The sequence below is a fragment of the Oenanthe melanoleuca genome, chromosome 5 (assembly GCF_029582105.1).
Source record: "Oenanthe melanoleuca isolate GR-GAL-2019-014 chromosome 5, OMel1.0, whole genome shotgun sequence".
NCBI classification, from domain to species: domain Eukaryota; kingdom Metazoa; phylum Chordata; class Aves; order Passeriformes; family Muscicapidae; genus Oenanthe; species Oenanthe melanoleuca.
This window is the reverse complement of record NC_079339.1, coordinates 23,101,882-23,128,817: the sequence shown is the minus strand read 5'-3', so window position 1 is coordinate 23,128,817 and position 26,936 is coordinate 23,101,882. Positions and strand designations below refer to the sequence as shown.

Here is a 26,936-nt window from a genome sequence, read left to right as displayed (position 1 = left end):
AAATTGGGACACTGCCTCCAGTAAACAGCAGAGAAAGCAGCTCTGGAAGGTTCCTCAATCCACTGGGTGTCTGGAACACACTCTGTATCTCTTCCCTTAGCCTACAGAGGGAGATTAAGATGCTCAGACTCTTGGTTTTGGTGCCTAAAGGTAGACAGAATAATAAGGTATCTTTGTGCATTGCTACACCTTTATTTGGGGTTTGTCTGGTATTTGCTCAGAAGGTCTGTGTACCTTTTTTTTTCAATGGTATTAGGAAAAAAAGTCACCTTTTATAAGAGTTAGGCCAAGATCTGTCCAAAATTATACTTAAAGGATGTCTAAAACAGCTAGAAAGTGCTATTTGTTCATTGATGCTCTTTCCTCTAATTCATCAGATGTATTGTAGTTTATTTTACATCAGGGCTGGTACACACCTTGAATGAGCAATGGTTTTGGATCTTCCATTTACTCACTCTGGTAAATTATTTACTTACAGCTTTCTGCCAAGGAGCAGAGTTAAGAGCACCTCAGGTTAGCAGCTCTGAAATAATAGATACAAGATAGTTTTGTCCTGATCTAGTGTACCTGCACCCTCGTCTCATTTCATAGAACCCTCACAAAAACCTATTAGATCAAGAAATGGCTTCCTCTCTTTAGCTGGAATGTATGGTAGAAATTCTGAAACTAATGAAAGAGTTTGGGTTGTTTTGTGCTTTATTTTCCATATCTGTGTCTTATTATTGGTGAATATGCCAGGAACTGACTCTATTTTACTTCCCACATATGCATATATTTGTATTTAAAAGTGACATGAAGATCCTCCTTGAAAAATTTGGGAATGCTTTCAAAATAAAAATTATCTGCCTAAATAGTACAGTTCTATGGGCATTCATTTAAATTTCTACTTTGTAAAGACAAATACTTGGCAGGTTTTCACCCTGATTACAAGATTGTTGCTGCTGGTGTTCTAGTGTGGTTGATCAGATATGTTCTGTCACAGCTCCTCCTTTTTTGAGGTGCTGTGAGTGCCAGTGAAATATTGCAAGTGTTCTAAGTGTTGGTTTTCATATACTCTTATATTTATAGACTGTGAAAAGCATAAACAGATAGGAAGCATGTTCCTAATACATATGTCAGAGGATTGGATTTCTGCAATGTGTAATAGATAATCTGAGAGAGAACAGTGAGTGACAGAGTGGCTAAATAGCACCAGTGAAGCTTCAGGGTGTTCACAGCCAGGGAAGAATGAATTTAAATGCTCTTAGATATTTATATTCACACATATATGATGGACAAAAAGACTTCTCAGTACTACTGTGAATTTTATCCACTGATAGCACATAATAACGTTCCAATCATGTGCCACATAGTTAATTTTGAAACAAGAATGTGTCGATTCTCATTCTTTCACCAGAATGGTCCACCTGCTTAATGCACTCAACAGAAAAAAAGATGAGTAACAATGTTTTACTTTCTTTTTGGGACATTTTGATCTAAAGATTTAAATAGATCTACCAGTAGTATTAAACCCAGGATACCTTAGCAATGTGTTTCACAGAATTTCACTGTAGTAGCCACAGAGGTCAGTGGAAAGGTTGCACAGGGATTGTAAATTGTAGAAGACAATTTATTGACTTCCACTTTCATTAGATACTAGATACTCTATCTACTTAGTCTTTTTCTGCAATAGAAATGACCAGTGACTTAAAATTTTTCAAAATGTAAAGGGAAAAGTTCTTTTTTATTTGCTTTTTTGGAAAGATCATCAGTATTACATATTCTAAATAGCTATAGCCACAATTCTTAAGCTGTGAAAGCTGAAATTCAACACTATGACAAATTTAATTTGTTCAGAAAAGTACTCCTTGAATTAAAGTCTCCTGGCTTTGTTCTCAGAGTAAAATCTGGTGTTGATAGATAGATATTTAGCATTTTTTGTTAGCCTTACCCTTTAGGAGACAAGATCTTATATCAGCATGTGATTTGTCAGCCAGCTACTCAAATAACTTTTCAATCAGTTGTTTCAATTTGGCCAAATTTGACAGACTACTTGAAATCTCTAAGATTAGTTTAGTACAGTTCTGTGAAAAATTGATGACAGGGTGAAATGCCAAAACCTCAGTTAGTGTCTCTACTGAGGAAAAGTCAGGGAAAGCTCAGTCTTTTAACTATTTTGTTTGGCAGCAGCTGAATGGTGAGACAGGATTAAGTGAAGCTCTGGATGAGTTGCTACATGCACTTACCCTGGCCAGGGAACTGAGGACGTGTCAGGGGAGGAGGGCAAAGGACTGGCAAATCTCTGGGAATATTGCAGGGAGGCTGCTCCCAGCAGAGGAGGTGGCTGGATGTGCTGGAGGGAAGGTGCTGATATGGGGCTGCCATGGTTTAGCACCTCCCTTTTCCTGGCAGAGTCTTGTGGGGAGCAGAACAGTCCTTGACCCTGTGCATGCACTGCTCTCAGCAACAGCTAAAGCATCCTGAAATTATCAATGCTCTTTCCAGCACTAGTTCAAAACATGACCGCATAGTAGCTTCCATGAAGAAAATTAACTCTGCCCAGTCAAAACCAGCACAAGGGGGCATAAGACACAAATCTCTAAAGAGCTAAACTTTAATCCCCTGCTTATGGGACAGCTTGTCAAATTAGTACAATTTTGCTTCAAATTGGACATCAGAGCAGGGAAAATATCTGTTTAGTTGTTTGTTTTTTTAATTTAATATTTATTTATTTATTTAATAATTTTAGTAATTTTGTGCATGCCTTAGTGAAGTGTGGTTACATATGTGCACCCTTGATAATCCTATGCTCTGTTTTTTATACCTTCAGCTCATGCATGTTCTGCACCCCAGGGCCAGCTGAGGTCTTCTCTTTATGTGCAAACTCTGATTTTTGCAGTCAGAAATTAATATACACACTTTTGCCAAAGATGTTTCCCAGTGACATCCCATAGCTTGGTTCTAGAAGAGTAATTAGTTGGATTCTTACACTTTTGTCTACTTCTCTCTAAGGTTCCTCCTGCACTCATTAAGCAAAAATTGCCTTACCCTTACTTACACCACTTTTTTCTTCTTCCCCAAAAGGTGGGATTAAGGAAGAAGCTCTGACTGTATTAAAAATATGACTGAAAAAAAGTGATTCCCTCCCCTACTCAAATGCTTGAGAAGTTTTAATGAATCATCAGCCATACTTATGTAATTTTGCTCAAGCAGTGAAGCAATGGGAACTTGCATTAGGGAAATTACTTTAGGTAAGTAGTCATAAATAACCTTGACAAAATAGAAGCTGATACATACCTGGAAAGGGATCACAATATTGACTGTCTCACCCACTTTCTTCACCAGAGTCTGTCTGAGGTGGCGTGGCAGCCAGAATTTGGGGCGCTCTGCAGTTAAGCATTAGTACACTAAATACAAAACTTCTGATAATATGCAACATTACTTATAGCAAAAATAAGGCAATGGATAATTGTAAACATAAGAAAATTGTGGAAATACTCTTTATACTTTTAGGGAGTAGCTCAGTCTGTCAGTATTTTCAAATGTATTTGTCTACTGGATAAAAAGTTAAAATTAAGTCACAGTTATATATTTACATCTGAGCATGTTTTCAGTGACAGCAGCATTTGTGTCAAGCAGAAAATGTGTCTGAAATGCCAAATTCAGATGACTTCTGTTGGATGTGAGTCTTCTATATGGACTTTGTTTCTTTGGAGAAATTGTTCAGTTCAGTAGAAAGGATGAGACAAGGGATGTGTTGGAGTAAAAGAGTGATTATTGATGATGATTATCTATTGGTATATTAATACTGCAGCTCCTGTAAATTGCCATTTGGAGGTATTTACGGACATACTGAGAAAGCACAGCAACTGACATTCCTTTATCTTGCTACAGTCATTTCTTTGAGATGGATATAGTGGAATCTCTTCGCAGCATCTTACTTTTCACCAACAAAAAAGGACCTTACTGCATGTTTTTTCATCTAGTCTCTGCTTTTCTCTGCCTCACTGGAAAGCTTTCTGGGCTCTCCTTTTATCCTCATTCTTTCCCCTGTCATTTACAGAAGGAATTTCTTAACATACAGTTGGAGTATCTGTCTTCATGACCATTTGGTACTGAGATGCATTAAAACTTTGTTTTATTTACATTGGCTCAATTTACTGCCAGTGAGACTCTGGCAGACACTTCATGTGAGCCAAGGTTGAGGAATCCACTATTAGCAGCTCTTGATGTCTTTTGGACTCCAGTCAAATGGATTTTAATCTACTGCTGTTGGGTGATACACAGGGTGGTAATTATTAATCTGGAATCTCTTGCCATAGCAAACACAGTCATTTTGCAGTAATATAAACTGCTATTTTTTTTCTGTATGTATTTACAAAGAGGTAAATATTAAATAAATGTTTCTTAAATGCTGACAGTGCCATTGCAAGAGGTGAAATGTCCATATTTAGAAAGTAAGAAGTAGAATTTTATTTTAAGAGCTATGCTTTACAGATATAAGACCTGGGTGCTGTAGAGATGTTCTCAGAGTCAGAAGACACTGGGCACCTAATCAGAGTGGAAGAGCAGTTGGTGTGTTATTCTCAGATAAATTTTGGGCAGAGGAAATAAATGAATAAGATTTATTCAATATGGTTACTCACGCAGGATCTCTTGAACAGTGACAGGCTCTTTTATTGTCGCTGCTCCACTCTCACCAGCCAGGTTTACAGCCTTGATACGGAAATAAAGCTTGTCCCCCGTCACCAGGTCTTTAACCAGCGCAGAGGTGCGCTCAGTTAGGCCAGGAAGAGCAGGAATCCACTCTGTAGCTACAAGTACAGTATTTGCATATTGCAATAATACGTTATTTTCCCCAACTGATGCCTTATTTGCAATTGAAAGTAGATTTCTATTAGGATAAAATGAACTCAAGTTACAACACCACATTTAAAGGGGAATAAAATAAGTTGGAAGAAGATCTGTGGATCAAGGAGATGTGTTTACACGTAGAGTTAAGCAATTTTATTACTCAAAATAGCTAAGGATAAGGGAATCATCTTTGGGTAATTCCTTTGGCATTTTGTTTTATAGAGCTTAGAGCTGTGGGACTTCTTGACATTTATTTTTACTACATGGGAAAGGGGAGAATTTTGGAAGCAGCTTTAGCTAATTTTATATTTTTTTCATGGAGTAAATATACCTTCTGTAGCTCTCCAAACAGATCAGTGAGAGCCACATATGCTGAAAACAATAATAAAGCACATAGATGTTGGAATTTATTAATTCTCAATTGATGCAGTAGAACAGAATTCTTAGTGCTCCCTTATTATAAAGCACAGAAATATGACTGATAAGACCATTCTGCTATGACAATGACTTAGAGATTCTGGTAATTCTATAGTAACATCTCGTTAAAGACTAGAAATTATTTCTGCATAAATTATGCCCTATAAACACCCTAGTTTAGATTATTTGGCAATTGATCCTAGTGTCAGGGAAAATGTCAATATTAAAGTGACTATAAATTTGTTATTTGACTTTTATGACATAAATATTACATTGTAGCATCACAGAACATTGAATTTTGTAGATATGGTGCTGTTAGATCCTTTATTACCAGCACAAGTATTAAATGAGGTAGGGTAATGGTTGCTTTAAAGTTTGACTGATGTTGTAACAATCATGTTATTTTATTTGTTCTAAGGAATATGCAATTCAGGAATGATACAGAAGTATAGTAGTGACTGTAGAACAGCAATGTTATTTTTATATAATAAAATAATTATGTTTATTAAAGCTTATGATGATTATGAAGATGACATTATGGCTGTGACTTCCCTGGTTTTACAGTCACATTGTAGTGAGTATGGTGATGGCTGGCAAGGATAGTAGACATGGATTAGAGTTAAAATTTGATCATGCTGGACATGGTTAGGCTGCTGGTAGTGAATTGAGGTGAAGTTATTGTAATTGTAGCATTTTTTAAATGCTGCATTGCTTCTGTCTAGTCCTCATGCTTACTTACATCCATCTTTGCAGTATTCCAGCATGTAACCATCTAATCCCCCGGCTCCAATCCGCTCAGGGGGCCTCCACTTCAAGGAAACAGTGCTGTCAGAAACATCTTCCACTGTGAAGTGGGTTGGTTCACTTGGAGGAGCTGTAAGGAAATACAGACAAGTAGATTCTGAGAAATAGCAATACAGCTATGAGAATTCAAAGGCTAAACAAGGAGTGATTAACCACTCATTTATGTACCACTGTCTATATTAATAAATCTACCTGGAGCTCACTTGTAAAGTGTAACACCTGCTACATCATTTAACAAAAGCACAGAATAAGGTTCCTATAACAGGAAGGAGAACAAGAGGTTAAGATAGTAGTTCCTATTCACAGGTGCTCCCTTAGGAGAAAAGCCACTGGAAAAAGAAGACTTGTAGAAGGAAGTCAAATTGTCATCATAAGCCTGCAGAGAAGTTTAGAAATGAAAATATATACCTTTTATATTCTGTACTTACACCCTGATTGTAACTGGACAAACTTCACATGGTCAGAGGACCAAATTGACAGTGGCTAAATTTCACTTCGCTCACATAGTAATGAAAATGACCAAAAGTTATGATTACAGGTTTTTACAGAAATACTGTTTCTGATTTGTGCATTTGTAACAGAGACATATTTGACAAAAAAAAATTTTTGGGGATGAAAAATTTTGATTTAGATCCAGCTTTTTCATCTCTCTTCAGAATAGGTATGTCATGGCTTTTTATAAACCCACAGTTCAGAAAGACCACTAGCTAAATTCAGTCTTCTGCAGAATGATTATTATTTACTAATGTAAAAATTATGAAGAAAAGCCCTTACTAGAGGATCCAAAATACACATAAATGTTACTATGAAATAATTGATACCAAAAGCAAACAGAAAACAACTTTTTCAAAATGACATTTAGGGTGCAGGACCATAACATTTAGTATACCTACCATAAGAGCAATCATGTTAATGAAATGTATGTTTGGCATAATCAGTGTATATGTGTATTATAAACTGAAATCTTCTGAACATACATAATAGATTTTACAAGGTTAAATACAGGTTCACAAATTATGGAACTAATTGAAATCAGTCTTATTTCCCAAAGTTATTCTAAAAAAACAAAACAAAAATATCAACTAATTTCATTTCTGTAAGTGTCAAAATTTTCATATTCACATGGTAGCAAGGACAGCACACAGGAGGCAAATGCAATTGGGAGCATACACAACCACACAGTACACGATCAAAACCCCAAACCTCTTCTCTGAAGAAGTAAGTGTGAACTTTATCCTTAATCAAGCAAAACTCTGCCTATCCCATGAAAACTTTGGACCTTTTTTTTCAGTAGCTCCACTTGGTGGTTCTTGTTTGACCTCTTTTGTTGCAGACCAGCCGCTGTGTGTTTGAAATCCAGAATTAAGAGACCCTTCTTGCAGTTCAGCCTTCCCTTCTGACTCCTTCACTGCATCATCTGCTTTTACATTATCTCCGTCAGCAGGCTGTCCCCCTTCGCTGTTATTTGTAGATTTAGAAACTTTAGTCATTTTAATCTCCAGCTATTTGTATTTCTGTGGGTCTTCTCCCCAAAAGTCTTAGCAGGCAGGCTTCCTGAGGACCCCTTTAGTTTGCTCCTTGCTCAGGGACTGCAGGAGACACTGTGCTGCTGTGTTGGGAAGGATTATTTATAGAAAATCATTCCTCAAATATTTTCTTAATCATCTATCCTTTTAGCTGTGGAGAGGGCCGGGATTAAGGGAGCACTGGACGGGATACTGTGATATTTGCACCCATAAGGGAATGGGAGAAGCTGAGAGGGACAGGGAAATCTCTGTCAATTAGTTCTCCTCCTTTCCAGATCCAGCTTGCTTCTCACACTTCTAATTATAACAGCTAAAAATTCATCAGCAATTTCATGAAACTGGAACCTCCGTGCTCTTCAGGAAGAGGAATGAGAGATAGAGAAGAGGAATTACAAAGGAAAAGGTTGATTAAATATAGAATATAGAGATTACTGATAGCCTCTTTCTTGACACATTGTTTTTAGCTGTAAGAGCAGTTGAAGAGAAGAGCTCACAATTGTCCTGTCTTGGTTTTATCCTAGCAATACTGTGGAAAACTCACCAATTGGCATGAAGGGCTGTGAGGCAGGGCTTGGCCGGGACATGCCAATAGAATTGACAGCATAAATCCTCATCTCATAAACCACTCCTTCAATCATCCTCTTGGCTTCATAGGTTAGCTCTTTCAAAAGGTCAAAGTTCAGCCTCATCCATCGATAGCTCTTCTTCTTCTTTCTCTCCAAAATATAGCCTGGAAAGGACAACTGTTATGATGTGAAAGAACTGGAAATTGTTATCTCACATGCAGGAAAAAAGGAAATCCTTTTAGGCAAAGGAGAAATTTCCTTGAAATGTCTAACATGTGGTATAGAGTTAAAAATTTAATTTCTTTCTTCTATTCTGCTTCAATTCACTACTCTTGACTAGCAGCCTAAATCCCCCACAAAGAATTAATTGGATTAACAGTTCGACAATTCCTTTTTGTTTTTATTTTTAATTAATGCTTTATCAAAGAATTGATGCTAGATCTCTGTGTTCTTTGCAAAGTGGTGGAAATGCAGAATGCTTCCTAGACAAGGCAGATCTCAGCTTGCTTCAGCCTACAGTGAGCGAGATATGGCCACTCACAGTTTTCTTGCTCTGATTTCCTTGGGAAGGAAAGTGAGCCTGTATGAAAACAGAGAACAAAGAGAGCCGACTGCACTGCAGAGCAAATCTGTAGTTCAGCTTAAGGTGTCATCTGTATGCCTGGAATCCATGTCTTAGCACTTCTTCACCCAGAACATCCACAGCCTTTCCAACACTACCATGCTGTTTTCCAGAATGACTAAGTGAGGCTGGATTATCAGTGTAAAAGATAAACTTCTCATTTCCCAAAACCGGGAATGGAATCTGTGATTCCTGATGCTTAATATGGAGGATGGTTGTATATCACATTGGAAACATACATGCCAGATATTTTCCAGCTGACCTGCCACAAAGGACTACTGAACTGTTTCTTTCCATTTAACTATATTAAATTTCTGCTGCTTCTCTGTGTTGCAGATAGTGTGACTGGATGTGATCCACATAGGCTTCTTTTAAACAAACTTTGCTATGAAATCTATTCATCTTTTAACTACAATGAATAATCAGAGAATACACTGAATGGTCATGTGCACATGCCATGTATTGAGTGTATTGTGCAGGTGTGTTCCTACCCACAGACTGCAGATGTCTGTACAGATATCAGGGGTCAGCTACAATAGTGTAAGTCCATAGCAAGGACTTGTAATTGAGCCATGTAGGAGAGTGAGTGATTCAGTGCCTGCTGCTCACCAAGGTCATGGCTATCAAACTTGACACAGTCCCTTTGATATACCTGGGAAGTATGATTCCCACTTAAGGTGTCTCCAGGGATGAGGAGAATGACAGGCACATTTGATTTGCTGGCATGCTGTAGGCACAGACACCATGCAGCCTTTCCTGTCAATGCTGAAATGCAAGAAGAGCATGGAAGTCTACAGAATGTTCTGGGAGAGGAACAGTGGAAGTATCTTTAAGCTGACAGGTTGTATCATCACTTCAAATGCATGAAGATGTACTCCTGGCATGCTTGTTTGCAGTAGCTTTCAGAGTTAAATGAGTTAAAGAGGGAGCAAAGAACCTGTTTTTTGCTCTCTTCAGGGTCTATGAGACTGAGAGATGTTTCATCAGCTCAGTTTCTGGGGTATTTTTGCCATTATAGATAAACAGTGTTAAGCACATAAGTGTCAAAATGAAGACATTTGCAATTAAAAAAAAAAAAAAAACCAAACAGGCAGAAAGGAGGTAAAATGACAATACTGGTCGTGTTGGTGACATTTGGTAAAGCAGATTATTTCCCCAAATGTGCCAAATGTGTGAGAGTTAAAGATACTGTTTTAGTAATACAAAAAACACACACAAAACCCCAGGAAAGCTGAAGATGGGGTGTGAATTTCTTTTTTATATCAGTTGGATATAGCTAATAAAGACTGTATCTGGCTGCCTACAATGCCATCTGTAACAATATGAAAAGAGATAAGAATGAATATGCCTTTCCCCCCCGCCTTTTGAATTGCTTCTAAAGCTCTGTTTGAATGGGTGGTTCTGCACCTTGGCTTTTCCTCTTCCCCTGCTGAAGAAACCTCCTCAGGTGGTGTGAAGGGTCAGTACTGGAACATCAACAAAACCCTTCCTTTGACAGGGAAAACAAAGTAAAGAACTTTTCAAAATACGTGCCCTGAAAACCCTCCAAAGCAAAATCATGGGCTTTGTACAGTCAGTGAGGTGGGGGCTGCCTGTGGTAACGACACAACTACTGGTAAATAGCTTTGCACATAATATTTTAAACTGCAGACTTCTTGCTTGCTTCCTGTTAGAACAGATGAAACCACATGCACTGGGCCAGCAGTACCTTGTTTATTCCTGCACAGGTAAATTCTTTGATTTAAATGAGATCTTGTGGAAATGAATAAAGTCCAAACATCAAATGCAAACTTCTCTCTTCCAGATACTATTCAGGGGATTAAAAGAATTTTAGACATTTCTAGCTCTGGCATCCCTGTGGAAATCCATATAGCTTTCAAGGCATTTTTTATTTTGAAGAAACTCAAGCTCGGGAGATCCTTATTACACAAATTGTTAGATATGGACTCCAGAGGAATTTTTTTACCCTAAAATTGATCAAGACCCTGCATTATTTTCTTTTTCTTCTGAGGTTCACAGAGATTTCTATCTAAAACTCATCATGCTCTGTGCAGAACTTAAAGTGGTGTCAGTGATCGTGCCTGCTCATTTCCTACATCATATGATGATTTTGCACTCTAGTTTAGATTTTGCACTCTAGTTTTTAGTACTGATTTTAAGGTCACTAAAATGATCAAAACTGTTTTATGACCCATTGTTTTATATGAAGTAAAATCATGAAGTAGTTTTCTGCTATAAGACATACATTGCATGAGTGCCTGAGATTGCAGAGTCTGGAGTTGGTGACTGAGGTGGCCACAGATCTGTTTTGATATTCCTAGGTGAGCACAAAGGCCTGCATGCTGACCTAAAATTTCAGTTTTGAATGAGAGTAGTTATCTTTAGCTATTTTTCATATCACTTTTTGTGCTTTGGTAACTTGTGTGTGAAATACTTCTCTGTATTCAAATCCAATGGCACAGGCAGGGGGCACTCTCTCCTCAGAATTGGAGGCCAGAACCTGCAGGCTTGTGTGGAGATTCAGCTTAGAGTAGCTCCTATCTGAGAGTCAGCCTTCCTCATGTCTAAACAGAGAATCCTTCTGCTCCATTTCAAAGGAGCAGCAAAATATCCATGCAAAGCTGTGGGTACTTTGTGGTTTTGGACTCTTACCAAGTACCGGTTGCCCACCATCGTATTTAGGGGGCTGCCAGTGCACAGTACAGTAATCTTCTCCAATGTTGCTGATTGTGGGAGCTTCTGGAGGGTCAGGAACATCTGAAGAAAGTGTGAGAATGAAAGAGAGTTGTTATTGTTTCAATTTCTTTATGCAAGTGAATTAAATATTTTTAACACTTTTTTTCTGTGTGGTATTGATGTAGTCATGTCCCCCAGGAATCAGTGTTGGGCTCAGTCCTGTTTAATATCTTAATTGATAGTCTGGATGAGGGTATTGAATTTATCATTAGCACATTGGATGACACCAAGTTGGGTCAGAGTGTTGGGAGCTGCACTTTGGCCACCATAACCTCCTCCAGCACTACAGGCTGCAGGAAGAGTGGCTGGAAAGTGGTCCACTGGAAAAGGAGCTGGGGGTCCTGGTCAACAGTGACTGAACATGAGCCAGCAGTGGCCAGGTATGCAAGGCCAGTGGCATCATAGCCTGTATCAGCAGTAGTGTGGGCAGCAGGACCAGGACAGTGATTGTCTCCCTGTACTCAGCACGGGTGAGGCCATGCCTTGAACCCTGTGCCCAGTTTTGGGGCACTCACTGCACAAAAGGACACTGGGGGGCTGGAGCACATCCAGAGAAGATCAAGGATGCTGGTGAAGGCTCTGGAGCACAAGTCATAAGAAGAGCAGCTGAAGGAGCTGGGGTTATTTAGCCTGGAGAAAAGCAGGCTCAGGGAGACCTTATTGCTCTCCCCAGCACCCTGAAAGGAGGGTGGAGCCAGCCAGAAGAAAACTTAGTATTTACCAAGCAATTTTAAATTTTAATACTGTAGATAAAATTAATTTTCTTTTGTCATTTCTGATTTGCCTATAACTTGTCCTTTTGTTATGTGTGCCAGGGTATCAACAAATTAAATATTATGAAAAATTTATAAAACTTACTGACTCAAAATCATATCCCTCCCAGGTCTTTTGTGACTCATTGAAGAGTCTGTCAACCTGTTCATCTTCTATCAGTTACACTCTCTTTCTTTATTCCATTAACCATTTACTGCTTATAGAATTAAGTAATCTCTGCTTAAAAACAAAACCCTCGACAAAATGACTAGAAACTTTTATTATCTCTGACAAGCATGAAGCATGTACTTCAGAATAGAATCTCATACACAAAATAATAGAATCACCTGGAACAGGAAATACATGGATTGCTACTGGGAGTTGTTCTCTTAACTTTTCACCTCTGAAAAATTACTTCTGCCAAACTTATGATTGATAATGTTCCTCTCTTTATGATCCTTTCCCATTTTTCTAAACCCAAAGTCAGAACTTGTATCAGAGAGACTTTCAGACTTTTAGAGAAGGGTGAGTTTCAGCAGACTCAAAATTCTTTCATGCTCTGGTTGTTTCTTTCTTTCACTTACCAATAACTTTGACTGTGATATCAGCCTTATCTTCTCCAACTGGATTCTTAAGTATAACTCTGTAAACTCCCTCATCCTCTTTTTCTGCCCCTTCAATAATGAAGACACAATGGTCTTCGTGCATCTCCACACGGACTCTGCCTTCAGATTCAAACAGGAGCTGTGGGCAGTGAGTGACAGATAAAATCATTGCAAGTTGTGCCAGGGACAGCCTGATGAGTCTGTGTGTAAGCTGGTGAAAAACTACAAATCACTGAATATTACAATAATTATCCAAAAACTGTAAAATTTTTCAAATTCTATTTGTATGTAGAAGAGAGGAAAACACAAACTGGTTGGTTCACTTGAATAACATTTTGGAAAATTGATTCTGGAAGTCTGCAGGTTGTTAAGATTCACCACTAGTTATACAAACCCAGTTATATTTTGAAGAAGTAACTAATACATCCAGAAATTCCTACTTGGGACAGCTGCTAACATCACTGGGAAGAGTTTCAGGGATAGCAGTTGGTTACTGTATAAATTAAAATAAGATTATTGTAATTGTTACTGGCATCATTATGATTTTTGCCATTCAATAATGTCATTTGGGGAATCTTTCTACTTTTTGCTAAAATCTAAATAAAATGACCACAAGTTAGTTGTACAAATGTAATACACTCCTTTTTTCCTTATGTGCCTATGTACCTTTAGATTTAGAAGAGGAACCATTAGAAAGAATACATGTCCAAATAGTGATTAGTGCAGGAAGATCCTAACCCTGAGAATGGTTTATTGCTGTAAAATGTAAAATATTTCTTATTCTATCAAGAGAGAAGTCATTTATGTGAAAAATGAAAGTTGCTGCAAAGTGAGTCCTGTTTCACTGCCTTGTAGTCCATCCACTCTCTTGACCCATTGTCATATTTCCATCTGTCCTATAGGATTTTGTCCTAGTTATTATTGAAGCTTACAGATTACTGAGGGGAAAAAATAAACAAAACCAAACCCACAAATAAATCTAAAAGAGTTTTCAAATAACTGCTTTGATTCCTTGTGACCCAGTCACCATGTGCTGGTGATTAAAAAGATTTTCTCAATCAGCTTCTTACTCTAAAATCGCTCACCAGATCTCTTGTGCCCAGCAGGTGTCTGATAATTTCCATTGTATGGCAGGATAGTGGGCCTGATGAGCTGTTTGAGTCACCATTTCTACTATCTGCTGAGTTAAATTTTATTTCTTTTTGAGTATGACCTTTTGGCTGGAAAACACTAAGAACACTTGTGTGATTGCATAAAACCCAAGGAACTTACCTTATTATCAGTATTTAAATCACTGCTGTTTTCTGAGGAAGTCATGGAATCATCGTTGTTTCGAAGTAGGTCATTTCTCTAGATAAGCAAAGAAACCACAGAAAGTCAGCTAAGGCTGAGCAGAGCAGTAAAGCTGTTTCTGCAACACAGAGAAGAATTTGTTAGGGGGTTGAATATAGAGGTGTGAGAAAAGTGAGGCAGCAAGCAGACCTGGGAAGGAAATCCACCAAAACCAAAGTAAAAAGCAGAAATGGAAAGAAAAAAATATCAGAATGTGGTGAATAAAGGGAAGGATAAGTCAGCAAACTCAGATTTGCAGTTCAGCAAGGGAAGAAGCATGACATTCCTGCAGTATTGCTGGTTGTGAGCCTGGTTACTCTGGTACTAGTCACTCTATATGTGTAAGTACAAAAATAAGGATTTATCTCTGTAACAATGGGATAGTAAACTGATGTAAATATTTTAACACTCAGAAATAGTCAGGTCTGTAACACTCATCAAACATCATCTTTTGAGGCTGGGCTACTCTTTGTTTAGAATTTCATTAGTAAATATATTTTAGACAACCTTCAATCAAGACTGGCTGCTTTTCCTCATATGTTGAGACCTCACAACTCTGAAGTAACACTGTATAGGGGTTGTCTGATACCCAATCAACATTTTATCAGAGAAACTTCTGTATAGAAGAGTAAATTTCTGGCTTTTAAAAAAATTTGTTTCCATACTAATTCTGCATTGCAGAAAAAAAAGTTCTGATTGCTATTAGATATGCTAACCTGAACAAGAATGGGGCATAATCATGAAGAAATAGAAGATTGGGGGAATTAACATAATTGACAATATTATTTTTTCTATATCTACACGTATGGAAGTGTAATGATGCTGTAGAATGTTATGCAAAATATTTCTGTTTTGTGCTAGTTATAGCTCAAGAGCCCACAGATGGTGAGGGGTGGGGATATTTTGAGATACCCAGAAAGGAAGCTCACTTAACATTTTGAGTCTAGTCTCTAAATTATTCCTCTGATGTTTTATAATTGCTTTGATCAGGTAAATAGCAGGGTTCCTCTATTTTTATTATGCCAAATTCAGTTTTATGCCACTAGTCTGATAAGATGACATTTTCTTCACAAATTGTAGAATCCTTGATAAAGACTAAAAAAAGAAGCTGCCATCTCCAGAAAGTGATCGTTCTATCAGGTGAAGGTGACAGGCATGACTCATAATTTATTTATTCTTCTCTGAGGTAGGAAAATAATAAATGGATATGGTATCCTTCTATCTGCATGTACATATGTCTACCCATATATAGTCAGCCCCTTCTTTTGGACAAAAAAAAAAACCAGGGAACAGTTCATAAAAAGGAACAGTTCAGGATGAATCACAAAACCAGCTATGTCCCAAGCAGCTGCAGTGCAGGTATTTAATTTTTTTTCCCCTTGAGGTTTAAAAGCATAAAATTGAAAGGAAGATGGAAATACTTGTAAATAACTGTAATCCAAAGTGATATTTGAGAAGGAAAAATAAATTTGCTGTTGTGAGTTGCCTCAGACACTGTTTCAGATTGCACATTACCTTGTTTACTTTCTGCCAGATGACAGTGGGTGTTGGATCTCCTGATACAGGAACATCCAATCTCAGTTTGTTCCCAGCCACCACAACAATAGTGTCAGGGGATTGGCCCAGACAATCAAGGTGGATTTTTGGGGGTTCTATAGTAAAGGTAGAGAAAATAAGTTTTAAATATAGTTTGAGTAATCAGAATGGAAAAAAAATATTCATGCATTAAATTTAAAATGAAAAAATATACTGCTTACTTTGCTATTGAAAGCATTCTTTCTCGCATATAAATAATGACTGCTGCTCTTACCTTCTCTTGGTACAAAATCTATCTTGACCTCTGGTGGGGGGGTGGGAAGAAAAGAGGAGACAGGGAAGGAGAATTAGATCAGAAAACCGAATTTAAATAGCATCTGCACTCACAATGTAAATTTTAAAACTGATTGAAATTTAATGAGGCATGTTAATCAGCAGATTTATACAATAAATTAAAAGAAAAACAGGCTCTCTAAACCAATGTGATAATGGTAATGCAAAATAACATGTAAAAGCAAGGAGCCTATACTGAAGTATCAGAAAAAAAGATTGGCATTCTCTGTCCTGGTATAACCATGATTATTGTCACTACTTATCCCTGTGGAATTCCCATCACATGTTCTAAGATAACTTACCCAAAAACTGAAGCTTGGCAGAAAGGTTGTAAGCAAATCCTTGTGGAATGAAGGAATAATCAGCCTCATCCTCTGGTGTTACATCCTCAATAGTGAGCTTATGGATCCTGGAAACATTAACAAATCCATTCCACTCCCTTGCCTTACCTCCCCAGGAGAAACAGGGCTATCTCGAGAGACAAGGTGCAGGCTACAGGATACTAACAGAAATTATTTCTTCTTCCCTTGCCATGACACAAGTCAGCAGCCACCAGGGCTGCAGACTGCTGTGCTTTCAGTGTTAAAGCCAATCCATATCAGCACATGGTCTATGAATGGATTTTTTTTGTCAAGGTAGATTGTTTGAAGAGAGGAAGCAGATTCCTTGCTCTTCTCCAGTCCCTTACCATTATAAGGGCTGAATGGTTTCGTTTGATTTGATTGTGAAGCTCAGTAATTCTGACTAAACAAACTAAAAAGTTATTTCCCATCCCCATATTATTTTAAGTTAAACACAGAATATAGAAAAGAGTACCAGGAAAGACTTCACCTAGTGTTTAATGCTGAATCTTCTGTGTCTCAATTTCCATCAGTAGCTAGACTGCTAGGAAACCTGAGCACAGAATTAGTCAGCTGGATATGTTAATATAAACAACAATTTTTCTGTAGGATTTACTCATATGTACTAAACACTACTGTTAGTTTTAAAGTTATCAACAATGTGTTTTCTGGATTGTTTGAATACCAAAACACCACGTAATCCTAATGAAAGTGAAGATTTACTTATATGAAATGCATTTCCTGTCATGATGACTGGAAATTACAATAATTATGAAATGCACAACACAGAAAGACTGCACATACCAAAACAAGTCTGTCACTAAATGGTTGCATATGAAAAACAGTCCTGTTTTATATTCTTATCACCTGAGCTAACAATTCTTATGGATTGCACTGCAACACCCAAACTTGTACCTGCTTTCTGAAACAAGACTGACCTGCCAATATGGGAGATCTTTATCCTTTCGTCTGGGATCACCTCCTTTCCGTTTTTCAGCCAGATTCCTTTCACGTTTTCATCAGAAACTTCACACTTGAAGACTGCCTGGTCACGTGCCTTCACTGTCAGGTCTGCAATGCTCTGATAAACTTCCAGCTTCTTCTCTGATATTGTGAGAACAGTCAATACACACACCAAGAATCAGAATAGGTCTGTAAGCCAGTGGTGTGAGTTTACTGAGTAGAAAAGGCAAGGGCTGAGCAAGCTGCCTATGGGAGGAGGAAATATGAAGGGAAGCACTCAGCATGCAGGGCTTTAACAGGACTGGTGGCTGAGCACCTGCTGCTATCAGAGTATCTGTTAAATCCGGCACGCAGGTCTGAGCTCTCCTTGAAGCCTTTATTATCAAACCCTGTGTCCCTTATTGCTTCTTCTTTTTCCCTGTCAGCAGTATTATGCTACCACTCTGCACTATCTGGACAAGGTTACCTTCAGCCTGTTCTCATTTTTCAGCCTCTCTGGTTCTGGGATGTTCCCTGTGCCTACCTTGCACAATCAGTTCAGCGACTGACACCCCACCATTGGTCTTCACAGTGTAGTGTCCACTGTCCTCCTTGGTGGACTCATTAATAATGAGATACTGTTTCTTTCCATCTTTCTTGAATCGGTATTTAAATGTTTCTTCTCGTGTCAGTTCAATTCCATCCTTTTCCCTGAAATACCAAACAGTGTTGAGTCATTTTTTTGTGGTTGAAAGTGGAGAGTAAGGGTCAGCTCAATGTTACTAGGGATTGGAAGACAAAAGGTGAATCCAATTTTTGTGTCATTTCAAGTTAGCAAAAAGGGATTGTTGCACAAATGTTACTTGAACCAGAATGCCTCTGTCCTGACCATTAATTTTCCCTAGACATTTGACTTCTGGTTCAAGAGAATTCACCACAAGTAATTACTTGTTTTTTTCTACTTATATGCTATAGATAAACATAAAAGTATGTTAAATGCTGTAGAAGGTAAAGGGTTGAAAATACACTTCACCAGCAGGGAATTTACTGTCTTAAAAGTGGCCATAAAGTAAATGGGAATTGATGGGATATTACTTAAAAGTCTTAATTTTCCTGATGTGAAATATAACTGCTTTAAATCCATGATTTGTGGGCACCAGCAAAAGGAGAAAATTTTAGGATGGATTCAAATGAATCTGTATTTTGTATTTTGTAGCTCTTTCCATCCAAGGGTGCCACAGTATACTTAAGACTTTACTAAATTAATCTTCACCATCCAGCCCAGGAGGAAATTTAATTATTGTAATTTCCAGTCATCATGACAGGAAATGCGCAGGGAGGACTCACACTGTTTAATCAAGGTCATACAAAAATACATAAGGTGTTTTAAGGGTTTCCTGTTCCTAAACATAAATAATATAAACAGCCTACAAGAAAATACTTGTAATTTCTTCAATTTACTGATTTTATAGCATTACATTTTTCATTATTACTTGAGTATATTTCTATTAGGTTACTTGAATACTGATGCGATTCATAAATGAAAAAGGTTTTCTTCTTGATAGTTAGTCACATGGAAAACTAAATAGAAAATACATGTGATTTTTATAGAGTAAAAATATTCTTTCTACTTTTTTGTCATTTCCCTTATTCATGACTTACTTGTGACCAGGGATTCAGCTACTATTCAGCTTTACAGAATAGCAAATTGAAATGCTACTTGGGACTCATTAAAATACTATAGCTAATTTCTAAGTAGATGTATGCAAGAAAACTTTTATCTCTGCCAGAGTCTGTTAAAGTAAATCACGAGATCAAAACTTTAAGCAGAGACAAGGACCCTACAACTTGTGACTTGGATATTCCTGATGCATTTCAGAATACACGCAGGTTAATCTCTCATAATTTGTTACAGCAGAGCTCACTGGAGCTTAGAGTTGGTTTAGTGAAGGACTGGCCTCCCTTCCAGGTCACAGAGAGGGGAGTAAGGGAGGAGACAGAGGATGCCTTTACCAACCACTCGGAACACAGAGCTCAGTATTATTGTCAGGATAAGGTTTCCTTTTCTTTCCTCTTCATTCCTCTTCAGACAAGAGTCTGAGACAACATGTAAGATGATCTCCTAAGGCTGATGCTGTGATTCATGCAAATTAGCTCTGGAACAAGTGCTACAGTGAGATACAGAAATCTTTGCTGAATTGCTGAGGATGGACTGCAATCCCGAAGTTCAGCATTCTGCTGTCACTGAATGCAAAGCCAAGAACCTACACTCTGGCTAGACTTTTGGAGCTGAGCTTTTACCTTTATTTTTCCATTGTCTATTTTGATACATGGCTCATGAAAAATCTCTGAATGTTCTATTCACCCATTGGTAAGAAAGAGTTCTCCTGAAGGCTTGCTAAATAATGAAAATAGCCTTTTTGTGTTTGAACTTGCATTTGTTTTACTGACTAGCACATTGCTGATCCTGTGGATGACTGGAGAGTTTGCAGAGCAGAGGGGTATAGTGGCCAATAGAGACTGTAAACCTTGAAAAAGAACTCCTAGACCTCATTTGGCTTAAAATAATACACTGCTGCTGTGAAAATTAGAAAATCTCTTTAAGGTAATATTACAGGCCTCCCTTTTGCAATTAGAACTATAAAATACAGGAATCTGTTGATATTAAAGTGTAAGTGAAACATCATATAGAATCATAGAAATATTGTTTTGCAGAACACTGCAGGTCATTGGTCCAGCCTCATATTTGAAGCAGAACTAGTGCAGTAATAGGTAGGTCAGCTATGGTTTAGTCTTTCCAAGTCCTGAACACCTGCAACTTTGCCACTCAATCCCTCTTTGTCTGGAAATGATTTCCTATTTCCTGTTTGGATTCTGAGGGTTAATTGGTTGATGTCTTCTGAGATATCACTGATATAGGTACTGTGTGATAATTGGGAGACACAGAATTATTGCTATCAATACACATTACCATGGTTTGTTTTGATTTGAAGATAACATGGTGCATCCAGCATTCAGAGATGGAAAAATTAGATCAAAACTATGCACTTTATTACATCTTTTTCTTCAAGTATTTCCAAGACTATCTAAAGTTTAGAATAAACCAGTTCCATAGTACTGCAAGAATTGTAGCAGTGTGAAAGCTTTCTTGATCAAGAGAACATTATTTTCTGATTGCTCTGAGGAGACCCACATAATGAATTCTCCAAGCCCTAGTCTGACGGCTGTGCCTCACCCTTATTTCTGTCTTGTGCAAGTCACATACTTGCCTTTGTTCATGTGCTTGTGGTTTTATATCCTGAGTTTGAAGATTTAAGAACTATAACAGGTGCTCTGAGTTAGTGCCTGTTACTTGGCTTAAACTGTTGAACATTTCCCTAATGAGCCATAAAACTGGAACTCTTTCTCCATGCTGTGTTTCAAGTTTTCCCTGGACACTTCTCTCTGCTGTCCAAAATGTTCCCTTTTGCTGCCAAAGTGCATTGACAGAGTGTCACATAACAAAACCAGTAAAATGCAGTGTGAGTGTCTAACTGCTCAGTTTTCCACTGCAGTGATTTGATGAGTTTCTCTGACCACTTGCTGCATTTCAGACTGAGACAGCTGCTGGCTTGCCCTTGTCACATCAGATGCCCATCCCACAGATAACAGCTCAGCGAGACGTATGGGAGTTGTTCAAAGGCACAGGATCAAAGTGTGGCAGCTGCACTGTGTTCTGAGAGGGACAGATCTGGTTGTCCCCATCTCTTGTGACCAGGCATCTGCAGGCAGTTCCTGAACAACAGAACGCTGTCCCTGTGCTTGTGGCTTTAATAGCGCAATGCACAGCCTGTACTAGCTCTTGCACTCCGTTTAAATTCTCAGTTCCTTCCTTTGGGACAGCAGATCATTGGTTGGCACTTTCCAGGAATGTAATGGGCATTGTGGGAATGCTTGATAACCGTGTGCCTGAAGCTGTTAACAAGCACAAGGGAATTTCATCTGCTAGAGAAATGCAGTGAGAATAGTGCGCGTGCGACACAGCACATGAGCCCTGCTTGTCACTCCTGCCCTGCAGCGTGCACCTTCCAGCTTCTGCTCTGCTGGAATGCCCAAGAAAACAGGACCCATGGTCTAAATGTTTGTCATCTTAATCCTTCTCACTGCATGAGCATAATGAGCAGCTTTGCAGGATGACCACAGCAGATGTGTTCCCTCTGTGTCTCAAGAGACACTAACTTTCTTACCTAAGAAAAAATACTTTAGAAACCCAAATGCCTTGCTGCAGTTGAGAAGACCAAAAGATTTCAAAAAGTACAGCAAACTCACCACAATATGGATCTGATTAGTTTGGGCAATACCTAGACATTACTGAAGTGTAAACACTGAGCAAGAAATTCTAGAGACGCTCTGTAAAATATCTATACTTAATCTAAATTTTTGGGTCATATCTTTTCTCTCTCCTCAATGTTTGACATATAGGAGGAGGAACAATCTTTTCCTGAAAGCAATTATGTAGGATGCCTTCTCCCTTTTGATTCCCCACCTCCTGTATGTTCCATGGAGGGAGATGGTTTTATGTTGATTTGGTTTGCTTTGGTTTTTTCCTTCCATTCCCTTACCATTTCACGGTAGCTCCTTCCTCCGACACCTCACACTCAAACTCCACTCTCTCTCCAACCATCACCATCTGATCCTCCAGTGGGTGAGTGATTAGGATTGGAGGTTCTGGAAATAAGGAGAATGTAATTAAAACAGTATTCTGAAAGGCCGGAGACTAGAGGTAGATTTCACCACTCTCTACTCTCCAGGAAGAGTCCCTGGACAAGTAAATGGTGATGATCTCTGTCTTAGAACTTAAAATTTACTGTCCCAGATCACTTTATCAGAATTTTCAAATTACTTTTTTTCATGAGTAAGAATAAAAATATAGGATTAAACAATTTTCATATATATTCTGAAATTCTAAACAGGAGGCATTACTTTTCTGTACTATTTGATCTACTTGTAGAGATTGGGGCATGTGTTTATCTTGACTGGAGTCAAATCTTTTAAAGTAAGTTTCTAGCCCCATTGTTGAGATGTAAATAACTTTCCAAATGAGAATGAATGATAATATCATTGCGGTGCTTTCCTGGTTGCTTTTAGGCAAAGTTTTCCTCAATTTAACTGTAAGAAAAATACCTGCTTCAATAGATCTCAGAATTTGTTAGTATGTTTAAGAATTTCCTTTCCTGTAAGATAAATCTGAGAGTAGAGAAGATGACAGTAATTCAATGCTAAATGTTAGAGGAGATCTCTTTCCTTTGGTACCATTGCTCACCTTTTACAAATAATTCTGTGAAGCTCTTCTCATCCCCTACCACACATTCATATGCTGCATCATCGGCCAGAGAGCAGTGGTTTATGGTCAGTATTCTCTTATTCCCAACAGCCTCAAAAATATATCTGAAAAGGTAATTTAAATGTAATTACCAGGGAAAAACCCTTCTGGACCCAGTCACTGTTTTCTCCTGCCTGGAAGAGAAACAGATTCCTTCTCTTTCTCAGTGGCAAGATTTGTAAGGACTCAAGCCCAATAGGCCTGTCCTGGTGCAGTGAACAGCAGCAGTGTAGGAAAAACTAGCACTAGGAAAACTAGGAAATTATGGGGAATCTTCCCCAGGTGTGAGATGTACAAACCCTGTGAAAGGTGCTGGATGCTGTTCTAAGATCTAGCATGACTACCATTAAAAATGGCTTCAGCACAAAATCATTGGAAATTGGTTTTACAAACAAGTTATGCTGAAAGTATATCCTAGATCAGGGGAAAGCAGAGTTGAACCTTGGATAACCACACAGAGAGCAGAATATAATCTCAGGACTTACTTGCTGAGTTGGTACATGGAAGCGTCCAGTCCAACATGTGGATATATGGAGCAGAGGGAAGAAAAAAGAGAAAGTTACGACGACAGCAAACTGCCCCTGAGTCATAGCTCAGCTCCTATTTCTCCCTGTTTATTACTTTCCTTCTAAGAAAAGCTAGATTTTTCACTTTGCCCAAGCTGTAGCTCATTCCTTTTTGGATTCCTCATATCTCTTGTTTACCTGCCGCTCACTTGGATCTCCTGTCCATTCTTCAGCCATTTCACATCAGCATCTGGATTGGCAACTTCAACCATTAATTTAATCTTTTGCCCCTTGTCTACTTGGTAAGCTGGATCCAGTTTCTTGAGGAATGCTATGATGAAGAATGATTAAAAAAATGTTTATGATTTTTATACTTGGGTTTTTTTTTCATTCTGGGTCATGAAACAGATCTTTATTCCCTTTCATGTTGTTTACCATCATCTTAAACCTTCCCCAGTTTCTGCATCCCTGTTAAAATTTTTACTCCTTCTGTCTGATCTTCATCCTGTGCCATTTTTCCTTAACATAGGATGACAAGTGTGTTACAAACCAAAATAAGCAAAGTAGAATATTCTAAATAAGATGTGAATATGTACTTCAACACATCCTAAATAGAGTTACATCTGCCCATGTAGGAAAATTATACTTGGTCTTCTCAGTACTGATGAATGGCTGTTTGCCTTCTCTGTTTCAGACTTTTTAAAAAGTCAGTTACAATTAGGCAATTAATATTTCACAGGACTAGAAAAGGCTCAAGAATTCCAAATGTATCAAACCAATAAATACTAAATTGTTTAAATATATCATTGCTGCCTGATATACTGACTAACTGGGGTTGGGGGCAAGTAAGGGATGTTGTTTCATGTTCAGGGAAATATAAGGGGCCAGGCTTGTGGAACTGGTAAAGTGAGTGTGGTCAGTATATCCAGAGTTTCAGAGCAAGGCATGTCAGAGTATTTGGCATAGCTGCAATCTTTGGTAATCAGTATTTCATATGTGAAGGCTGGGTAATAACTGGAACAGGAAATTGCTATTCTCATGGTCTTGTACCTCGCTGCTGTAAAGAAGATATGAATGCTATATTTGGAAGAAATGCATCTCACCAACCTGTGCTTTTTTTCTCTTCCTTCTTTATGCGTTTGAGGCGTTTCAGCATCCCACGCAAATCTGTGATACCATACTGGAAAGCAATTTTCTCGTATTCCGTAGGAGGAGCTTTCCTCAGGATATCCCAGACATCAACATCAGATTGTGATTCAGATTTTCCTTCACCTCTGCAGAAAGGGATTAGAGTTTCTTAGTGCTACTATAGGAGTATTTAAAAAAAATCTATAGGGTTGGCATCTTGTCCTGATAAAGCCATTTCTTAAAAAATAATGAATAATCTAACTTTTTATTATATTATTATGTGAAATCATGAAAGAAAACTGGTCACTAGTTTTAATTTTATTTATGTATATATAGAGATTAAAACCCTTAAGGATTTTTCTAACAACCAGAACTAATAAATTTTAACTTCCTTTAATGATGGATAATGGAAACATAAGGAAACCTATTTTCTTGTCATGGTCAATGCACAAAACATGGAACGTGGCAAAGCAAGGAACTGAATTCATATGCTGGCAACAACCTTAGAAAAAAAGCACCTGGTTTATTCAAATGAGAGACATATCCTTTTCTACTCAGGACATTTTTTATCTTCATTAAAATGAATCACAGATTATTAAAACTTCTATCACCAGTTGTGAAGAAAATTGTTGTCTGTACTAATCTACAAACCATAAAGAGACTGCTGAGTAGTGGCAACCAAGACAGTATTTACAATTAAGTGCTTATTTTATATTTTAACCAAAGAACTAGTGATTATGAAAAAATTGATATTTGATTTAGTAAAACCAAGGGAAAATTTGGCTGTCTGGCTTTGGGAGAGGCATTCTTTTTTGTCTGCCATCTTATTTTTTGTTTGAAAGGTGATAAATAGAAAAAGAAATGGGCACAGCCTTACCGGTTTGAAGGGCGCAGGAAGCTGCTGTACTCCAGAACGATGCAGAGAAGTGTTTGGAAAAACGTGCAGGATCCCAATGGGCAAGAAAAAGGGCATCATGTGTTAGTGCAAAAGAGCAATGAATGTCATCTTCACCCTTAGCAGAACATGCTTGTGCTCCAGCAGCAGGGGGATGAAGGAATTCATGCAAATGCTCTGAATATGCTGATCCATATTGAAAACAAACTCGCTCCCACACTTTGTACAAAAACACTTCGTTTTTTCCTGCCATAGTTTGCATTTTGCTAAATAGAGAGATGGTGGAAGAAGCTGTAGCTGCTGTTTCTGATTTTCACCAAGACCAAGCATATTCCAGTACAGCAGAACACTCCCTTATAATGAAGTCACGTTCAGTGGTAAATGCCAAAATGAAGAAAAATTATGCAACAGATGATGCAGAGGAAAGTGGAATGTTATTGAATGTATTTCCATTTTTTGCAAAAAAATAACACTCCAATTAGTCTGTGAGAAATGTTACTACTTAACAGTACTACTATAATCAGTCCAGACAGCAGAAATAACCAAATCTTTTTATTGCCAAAAAAGCGCTTGCTTGTAATAGGAGCACTGTGTTTATTAAAGTGCTGCAGTCCATGCTTGGAATTTCCAGCACCTTGTAGCTCTTGAACAGAAAGGAAGCAAGAGAAGGGGATTTCAGCTCAGTGAGACTGAGATGAAATAGGACATGCAATATCTCAAATCTCTGAGTGGTTTAGCACTCTCTAAGCCCGAAGCCCTCACTAGCACTCACTGACTTGATAGGAGGAGCTGAAGTTTGGAGTGCCTATGATAAGAGCAGCATACTGGGTATTTGCTTTGTTATAACACTGCACCAACATCACCCTCAAATTTTACCAGGACCCCTCTTCTATACACCTATCATTTAGTTTGAGGCTGCTACCAATGGTTTTTAGTTTTGCTTAACAGGAGACAGGAAAACTGAACCGATTTGCCACATACATCAAGGTTTTTTTGACATAAGCAGTTCTTGGGCTTGTTGCCCTGATCATATCAAGGAGTCACTTTCAAATATTTCTAAATACGTGTAAATAAAATAGATCTATAAGTACTAAATACTAAGTACTATATAAAACTAAGGGCATATAATATTTCTAATATGTACTTAATTCTTTGTACTAGAATGGTCAAACTTCCATGGAGAAACTGTGTCTTAAAAAATATAAAATCATAGGAAACAAGAAAGACTTAAGAGATTAAAATATTACATCTTCCTTAAGACATTAAATAAATATTGGTAATTTCTCTATCTGCCTACTTATAGGCTTGTCTGTATACACACACTATATCTGAAAATTTGCAGATGGGACTATTCATGGAGATTTCAAAAATGTTTTGAAATAATCAGAAAAATCTTCCAATTTCAAAGGAGTTCCAAAGGAGTCTAATATCTCTCACTATTGAGAAGACTTCCCTAGTTTTTCCTTTAGCTTTTCCATTACTCAGTGTCATCCCATTGTTTTATCTTGCAATACTGTTCTGGTGTATGCAATATAAGAAATTTGAACATAAGAAAGAATATAGTCTTTTCTTTGGAAATACTAATTTTTTTAAATTAAAATAGAAGACTTTGAGTTTATGCAATATGGGACTAAAAGCTATAGGCTGGAGTTTCTGTTTAACTGAGTTCTGAAAATGAAAAGAAAAAGATGTGTTTGCC

General features: G+C 37.9%; 1 protein-coding gene across 1 annotated transcript in view; it reads right to left on the bottom strand.

Moving 5' to 3' along the window:
• The window catches only part of MYBPC3 (myosin binding protein C3), a 58,161-nt gene that overhangs the window by 10,494 nt on the left and 20,731 nt on the right, over positions 1 to 26,936 (bottom strand). Inside the window, exons 11-28 of the mRNA XM_056492589.1 lie at positions 25,220 to 25,243; positions 24,322 to 24,488; positions 23,413 to 23,545; positions 23,194 to 23,196; positions 22,649 to 22,773; positions 21,948 to 22,053; positions 17,891 to 18,057; positions 17,343 to 17,508; positions 16,366 to 16,472; positions 16,005 to 16,034; positions 15,710 to 15,846; positions 14,135 to 14,212; positions 12,842 to 13,001; positions 11,421 to 11,525; positions 8,122 to 8,310; positions 5,990 to 6,124; positions 4,626 to 4,793; positions 3,277 to 3,365 (exon numbers count right to left, since the gene is read on the bottom strand). Of these exons, the coding sequence (XP_056348564.1) occupies positions 3,277 to 3,365; positions 4,626 to 4,793; positions 5,990 to 6,124; positions 8,122 to 8,310; positions 11,421 to 11,525; positions 12,842 to 13,001; positions 14,135 to 14,212; positions 15,710 to 15,846; positions 16,005 to 16,034; positions 16,366 to 16,472; positions 17,343 to 17,508; positions 17,891 to 18,057; positions 21,948 to 22,053; positions 22,649 to 22,773; positions 23,194 to 23,196; positions 23,413 to 23,545; positions 24,322 to 24,488; positions 25,220 to 25,243 (2,089 nt within the window). The remainder of the gene's footprint in view (positions 1 to 3,276; positions 3,366 to 4,625; positions 4,794 to 5,989; positions 6,125 to 8,121; positions 8,311 to 11,420; positions 11,526 to 12,841; positions 13,002 to 14,134; positions 14,213 to 15,709; positions 15,847 to 16,004; positions 16,035 to 16,365; positions 16,473 to 17,342; positions 17,509 to 17,890; positions 18,058 to 21,947; positions 22,054 to 22,648; positions 22,774 to 23,193; positions 23,197 to 23,412; positions 23,546 to 24,321; positions 24,489 to 25,219; positions 25,244 to 26,936) is intronic.